Here is a 7,990-nt window from a genome sequence, read left to right as displayed (position 1 = left end):
GCGGTAAAGGATTTTACATTTGTACCATTTATTTATCCTAAAAATAATATTATTACTCCAACTCATTTTATTCAGTCCAAAGCCTTGTAATCCAGCGAAAATATGGGACCAGGCCAACAACTTCCCAGAAGATATTAACAATTGTATAAAGGAAGACTTCGACTATGAATATTGGACAATCTCTTAGGTAAGGATGAATTATAGTATGTCCAGAAAAATTATTTGTCAAGGAATTTCAACCTATAATTTCAAAAGAAACACAAATCATAATGCTTTGCAAACTACATGTAAGATGAACTTAATCTTACAACAGTGTTATTAAAATCGGATTGGATTAGACTGATCAGTTCAACCAATTTGATCGTAAATCAACTCTACGTCTGGTTCAATACCCCTAAAAAAAACTGATTTCTGTCTTTTATATATATATTTAAAAAAAAAATTCAAAGTAGTGTCGATAACATTAAAAGAGTATGGTTGACTAATTGGTTGAAAGTTAAATAGTTATAATTGAAAATAAATAAATATTAATTAGAAAGAGAATGAGTTATTGAAAACAAACAAACATGAATTAGAGGGAATAATTGAATTGAATTGATTTTAGTGGGTTGAAATAAGTTAAATATTTATACAAATATTTTTAATAGGAGAACATTAGATAAGTGATATTAGATCATTCGTTCAAATACATATTATTTATATTTAAAAATGTGATAAATATTAAATGGTATATAAGAAATATATTATAATTTAGAAACTGGTTGAACTATTCAATTGAACCGATCGAACCATGAATCAATAAGACATCCAATTCAATTATCGGTTTGGTTTTAAAAACATTGCTTTACAAGTTTCAAAATTCTGTAACCATAGCAATTCAAGGTGAAACCAGGAATAAACAACAAGGAAAATAATCTAGATATTATGGAAGTTGCTCTTTTAAGTTCAAAAAAACCAAGGAGTTAGCTCAGCAAATCAATACGTACCATTTTCTTATGCAACTGTCGTATGGTTGTATTAAGATCTCCGTTCCAATGCCATACATTCGCTGCCCAACTCTGTTGTACTGCCTGTATATTTGGTGTGCTCAAAACTCCGCTGGAGAAAAAAGTCATATTGGGACATTCTAATACGAATACTTCTCGTAGTAATGGGAATATGAAAGTATAATTCCCAGAACAGAAGCTTCTAAGACTTTCTAAACCAAAAAGTGTTAACCTCCTCAATTTGCAAAAGTTAATCTAAACTTTTTCTATTGCACATCCCTCATTTGCTACTACTTCTACCATCATTTCACATCCACCAATCTTCATTTCTTTGAGTAGCACCAGGGTCTTGGCTGTTGAGGGTGCTACTAAGTTCTTCAAATTTTTGCAAAACCACACTTCCAAAACTGTTGGATTGTAGAAAGATGTCGATGATGGCACTAAATAATTCAAATTATAACACCACCATAAATCAAGAATGACAAGATTCTGAAGTAATGTGCTAAGTTTGACTCTTGTTTCCAAATGTGCCTTATATTAGGAAGTTCAAACAACTTTAATTCTTTAATCTGTGTCAATATACTGGCTTGTCTATCTTGTTCGTCTGTCTCTTCATGTGAGAATAACTCTTTATATGAACCACGACTTAGGATGAGCTTTTCCAGATTGTGAAATCTTTGAAAGGCTTGAAATGGAAAAACATCTGATTCATCTCTGATAGCGAGAAGAACTTCAACTCTGCGAAATAGGTGTTCTGGAAATGTCCCTTGCCATATCATTGCAATGACTTTTCCACCGAGTTTCAGTTCCTCCAAATTTGGGAAGACCTAGTAACGAATAAACAAAAGGAAGTTGAAGTTAATCTTGTCAAACCCGACTATTAACATGATTTCAAGTTGCGGCAATCAACTCTTCTTTTTAAAAAGCCTTCAAAAAAATAATAATAATAAAAAAATGAAACTTACCGACTGATTGAAGTTGATATAGTATTTTAGATCACTTAATCTGGCAATTAAAAGAAAATCATTCTTTTGACAGAGATAGAGGTTCCCATCTTATTCAATTTACTGATTTGAAGGACAAATAGTAAAGGGGCTATTACCTTTTCAACCAAAAAGAGGGGTTGTTTTGCTGGTACATCAAGTTGGTTACCGAGAAGTTTTGAAGTGAATATCTCCACATTGTCACAATCACACACCTCCAACCTTTTTAATGCCATCCATTCTGAAGTATGTGTTCCAGGATAGAAATATCTAAGTTGTGGCAGCATTGAGAATTTGAGAATTGTTGTCCGTGGAAAGACAAACCTAATAGTTGATTCTCCGCTTTCTTCTTTTGAAAAAATCTCCTTCACTCCACAATTAACCAACTCAAGCTCCTCAAGTTCAAAAAGGCTCTTGGCAATGGAGGCTGGAAAAAGATTTTGTAGATCCTGACATCCAATAACTTTCACTAAGCGGAGCTTTGGAAAGGAAAGCTTCACTTGGGGCTCCGTTTTCCATATATGCCTCGCTTTTGGTAGACCATGGATATACAATTCTTTTAACTGAGCTTGAACATTTAACCTTGGGAGATCAAATATCTCTACTAATGAAGCACAAGCAGTAACAGTTAGTGTTTCTAACTGCCAGAACCTTTCAAACGTAGCTGAAGGAAAAATAGAGAATAGCTTATCAAAGTTCTTGATTTCGACTATTTTTAGTCTTTGAAAAGAATGCTCAAGGAGTTGGTAGTTCCATATCACCTTCAAGTTATCCATGCCAGAAATTACCATTTCCTCTAAGCTAGGTAATATAACCTGTAGGGTTCACACCATAGAGTAACTAAATTATTTAATATGCACTGAAGTAATTGAAAAACTTTTATGCGGATAAATTACTATCTAGAAGATCAGAAGAGCAGCATAATGACAAGTTGATGATAATATAATATCTTGTACCTTTTCAGTGATGAGAGGTTGAATCTCCTCTGAGCCTATGTTTATGTTTGTCAAGACGAATGACTTGAATTGAGGGCGTTGCTCTATCTACAAGCTTTTCAAGGATGGAAATTCAATGTAATTTTCTGAGCAAAATCTTTTAAGTTTTTCAAAATCTTTTATCACTAAGCACTCTAAAAAAGGGAAGATTCTTAACTTCCTTTCTTCTTCACTGTACTCTTCCACGAAGATTACCTCTTCCAGAATTTCACAATGGCATATTTCAAGGTGTCGAAGTTTCACAAAGCCTTGTAATATAGAAGACAAGAATATATAGTTTAATTTACCACACCCTTGCAAGATTAAATGTGTTAAATTTTGAATGGAAGAAGACTTTGATGGAAGTTGATTGTGCCAAATCTTCTGAATGTTAATTTCAGCCAGTTCCAGTACCTGCAACATGGGAAACAAAACCTGCAGAAAGTTGTTTGTTTCAGTAATTTCGTATAAATCTAAAATGTCAATTTTTATTATTATGAACATATGGCATCCCTAAGGCTTACATTTCTGTTGCTTTTTCCTAAGCAATTTATATTGAATAAAAATGAAAAAGAAGAAAAAGCTTCGAATTAATTTACCGTTTCATTGAAAAGTGGCATGTTTGAGTCAACCAAATCCTCCAAAACGTCTTCATAGAACGATTTCACTTTAAAGCAAGAGCTTCTGAGTTTTGGAAGTGATTTCAAATTTAAGGAGCGTATCTGACCAAATTCAATCTTGTTCACCACTTGATTGATTGCGATGTCTTCTTCACTGTCAGCAACATAAATATCTGCAACTGTTTAGGAAAACATATATGTTCCATATTTTTGCATTCACTTAAATCAAGTGTTTGAAGTCGTGGAAGCCCTCTAGCAATAGAAAATGAAAAGACACCTTTTAACTTATCACACTTTGCCACCTTTATGATTTTTAAATTGCAAAATGACTCTTTAGTGAATTGACCTTTAAATATCATCTCCAAGTTCATCAAATTGTGAAGAAACATTGACTCCAATTTGGGAAAAGCATGGCCAGGTTCCCGATCCGTTGGGTCAACAATACATTGAAAGAAGGAATTATTCTGAATATGGAGATGCTTCAATTGTGAAAAACCCTCACCATTTAATTGATAAAGAACGTTATCGACACCCAACAATTCATCTAAGTATAGTTCTTCAATTCCATTCAATTTCTTGGTAATCCCACGCTTTGGAAAATGCTAGCATTGGCCTTGAGTTTCAATGTTCTTAAAGTTCCATACTCACTAAACCAGTACCACACATCACCTGTGATTATCCTGTATCTTCTCCACTTAGAAACAGGATTTGTTGGTAGAATATTGGCATCTTTAATACATATTTCTAAAGATGTCAATTCAGCCAAATGTTTTAACTTGTTAAGGCTAGCATTTCTTCCTTCAAAACTGAGCCCTTCAACTTCCCATTGGAGAAAGCTATTACTCATATACAATTCTTCTAAGCAAGAAAAATTTGATAAAACATTTGGTGAAATAACTTGTAGTTTGGAACAACCACTCATATCTAACATCCTCAGCCGAGTCAATTGACTTATATCTTCAAGCAAAAACTTAATATCAGAATGTGATAAGCTGAGGATTTCTAGGTTCTTTAAGTCTCCAATACCAGCCATGTTTCCCAATTTGCACTGATCCAAACACAATGTCTGAAGGTTTACTAAGAGACAATGAGAAAGTTAATGGTGATAAGTGCATTTTGGTCAAGCTTAGAACAGTGAGTTGCGTCATTCCACTGAAAAAACTGTCTGGAATTTTCATATTCGTATTTTGAGCAAGAAGATTGAAAAAATTGAGATGTGGACAGTCCAAACCTTCAGGAAGCTCTCTATTATTACTGTCACATATGGACATTGCCTGGCATCTTCTAAGTGCTTCCTTATCTAGACAATCCGCAGCCCCATTTGTCACTGTAAATGCATATTGATCTCTAGATGCAATTGATATGGCAACAAGAAGAACAATTTCATGAATAGAAAACCATTCATCGGAGTGACCATCTAGTAACAAACAACAACATTTGAGTTCATGAATCAGTGTATATACTCTATTTCGTGCTTCTTCCACACTACTAATTTCTTTAAATAAACCCAAACCCATTCCATATTTTAACAACTCCATAATGGAAACATTGCCAGAATATTTCATCAGACTACAAAGCAAAAAGGTTGACTTGAGTTCCTCCCCTTTCAAAAGACTATAACTCAACTCTATACTTGAGTAAACCTCAGCAAGTATCCCACTGAAGTTATTCAATAAAGGCCTTCTCAAACTTAGCAATGCATTGCGCCATGTAGCTATACCCTTGCCTCTCAACGCAATTGCAGTTGAAGAAATGGCAAGAGGCAAGCCTCCAGATGCCTTGGCTATGTAAATTGCTAAGGGTTGCAACTCCTGGTTTTCAGCAGAATCGCCTGCTATTTTCTTAAATAGACCAAAAGCTTCTTCCTCATCTAAAACGCCAATAGCAAAATTTTGCTGAGAACCCATCTGATTTAATACATCGCTATCTCTTGGTGTTAGCAATACTCTACACTGATCAACTACCACAGGAAGTCCAACTCTCCTCAAATTAAAACTTGTCTAGATATCATCTAATATTACAAGAACGTTCTTCTCTTTCTTCAATCGATCAAATAGCCTGATTGCTCTTCTCTCGTCATCCTCCCAACGGAACATCAGACCCAGATGATCTGCAATGTCTCCTTGAATCTCTTTCATGTTTGATCTTGAAGTTACCTCTGCAAAGATCACAACATCAAAGAGCTTCTCTGTCTCAGCTCGAGCTGCTAATTGCTTCACTAACACAGTCTTGCCAATGCCAGCCATTCCGTACACCCAAATCATGTTAATTTTAGGATCCTTTAATGTGTTGTATAGCCTGCAAAGTGGACATTCTTGATCCCAAATTATTGTATACTTTGGTAGAAGTAAGCCATGGGTTGGGTGGAATGATAGCATACGAAACTCTATCAAACACTCCTTCTCCCCGGAGTTCAGCAACAGCCTTCAGTTGCCTCACTGCTTTGCTGCTGAGACGATAACGGGCTGTCAGATCAGGGCACAACCCGATGAAACATCAACTAATTGCTATCTGCTCAAAGGCTTCAAAAGTCCTTGTATCATCTACAAGCTCTCCAACACTCATTACCAACTTCAAAACATCTTCATAAATCGCTTCTCCATTTCTTCTAGAAACCTCCATCATACGTTGTAAACGTTCTCTGCTATCTATCAGCTTTTCAACTTCAGTAACAAGATTCACATAGTATCTCTTGTAGTTGCGCAAAGAAATAAATGGATTTTGGCTGGAAGTAATCAAGCTGGAAATCTCCCCTGGAATGGGACGAAAAGAGATTTCATGGACTCTTTCTCCTTGAGACAGGAGTAAAACCATAACCTTAACTTCTTTCGCTGCTTTCTGACTAAGCTGATGGCGGGTTCCCAAATTAGGACATAACCCCCCAAAACATCTCTTCTTTCCATTCCATTCATCTTCAATAATCTCATTTGCCTCATCAATGAGCTTGTTGACATTAATCATTCACTCTTCACCGTCCTGATCTCTCTCTTCTCCATTTCTTCTAGCAACCTCAATCTTATGCAGAACACACTGTTTGACAAGGGTAAGCTTGTCAACTTGTACCTTGAGATTCTCAAAGTTGGTCTTGTAATTGTGCAAATAACTAAACCAATTCCCCATATAATCAGTGCAGGATTGGGGTGCGGAAGAAGAATCTGATTACAACATGTTTAACCACAAAATAAGAAAAGTTTACTGGAATGGTGAAATAAAAAAAAAATTATTTGAATGTGGATACAGAGATAATGGAGAAGAAGAGGGTAAGATAAATATTCCAAAATGAAAATGAAAAACCCAGTTGGTTAAATGTGTCCCTATCTTGTACTTGTAGATAAAAATACAAGATAAGGTTAGTGGCATGTCATGAGGTAGGGGGCAACATTGTAGCTACTTTTTTCTTATATACACACTGAAAAAAATAATAATAATAAATAAAGAAAGAAAATACATGAAGTTTACAAAGGAAGGTTAACTAGAAAATTCATCTCAATTATGGTGGGAGTTGACGAGTAAAGATATAGTGTCATGAAGATGAGGGCTCCACAATCAAAAAGTCTCACATCCAGTCAAAAAAGAAAATGATTGATATCAACCTCTTGGAAAATATTAATAATTGTATAAAGAGAGCTATTCAAAAATTTAAGAAGACGAAGCCAATGCAAAGGATGACTTCAAGGGATAACAAACTCTGGATTAGGTTCAATATTTCTGTAACAGTTTGCAATTTTATCTTCTATATTTTTGCATTGAACACTTAGTTCTCATTATAGAAGCCAAAGCTAATATTAAATGGATTCATTGCTACAATATGATATCAGAGCAGTAAACGCTCCAACAAGGTTCTTTCAATCCTCACCTAATTGTTATTAATTTTTTCTCTCAAACTTAACCATGACAATCACTATTGAAACCCTTATTGTGCACTTAAATGCACCAACTCATTTTCCTATCAAACACACTTCATCCAATTTCCCTGTTTGGAGAAAACAAATTCAATTGACTCTCATCGGTTTTGATCTTGTAGCATACATTGATGGTACTCTAACTCCATTGTCATAGTTCCTTTTCAATGAAAAAATGAAAATCAATCCAATCCACACTATCTAGTATAGACAAGTTCAAATTCTTATAGGAATCATGACAAAACGGTGGATTTTTTCACTTACATTATTATGTGTCGCTCTTTAGTTAGCTATAATGTATCCATTTAATTCCAAAAATTTTTGTATTCTTATCCCAAACAAGATCATTCATTGTGGGGGCTAATGGTCATGCCAGAATATGATTAGACTATATACCATATCTTTTTCAATTAAGAGAGTATAACTTGTCTTTTAAGTTTAAATCTTTATTGAATATATAAAGTTTCAACATGCACTATTAGATTATCAGATGATCACATCATATACTTAAAGTGATAGTTCTTA

General features: G+C 34.6%; 1 protein-coding gene across 1 annotated transcript; it reads right to left on the bottom strand.

The window, feature by feature from the left end:
* Positions 1-1,241: 1,241 nt before the first annotated feature.
* LOC123195665 (disease resistance protein At4g27190-like) lies at positions 1,242-5,809 on the bottom strand. Its single transcript, XM_044609482.1, has 6 exons — positions 5,585-5,809; positions 4,795-5,470; positions 3,543-3,742; positions 2,089-2,784; positions 1,570-1,813; positions 1,242-1,426 (listed from the first exon to the last, which is right to left on the bottom strand). Exons 1-6 carry the CDS (start codon positions 5,807-5,809, stop codon positions 1,242-1,244), a joined length of 2,226 nt encoding a protein of 741 aa, XP_044465417.1.
* Between the last annotated feature and the right edge of the window lie 2,181 nt (positions 5,810-7,990).

This window comes from Mangifera indica, chromosome 14, assembly GCF_011075055.1.
Source record: "Mangifera indica cultivar Alphonso chromosome 14, CATAS_Mindica_2.1, whole genome shotgun sequence".
NCBI lineage: Eukaryota > Viridiplantae > Streptophyta > Magnoliopsida > Sapindales > Anacardiaceae > Mangifera > Mangifera indica.
This window is presented reverse-complemented; position numbering and strand designations above follow the sequence as displayed.

Bases quoted from the DNA above. Each gene is read 5' to 3' on its own strand.
- LOC123195665 (XM_044609482.1), bottom strand. From the start codon at position 5,809: ATGGCTGGCATTGGCAAGACTGTGTTAGTGAAGCAATTAGCAGCTCGA. The intron at 5,471-5,584 runs GTAATATTAGAT...GTATTAAATCAG, and splicing joins AGAAAGAGAAGAACGTTCTT to ATGGGTTCTCAGCAAAATTT. The intron at 1,427-1,569 runs GTATATTGACAC...TGAATTATTTAG, and splicing joins CGAACAAGATAGACAAGCCA to TGCCATCATCGACATCTTTC.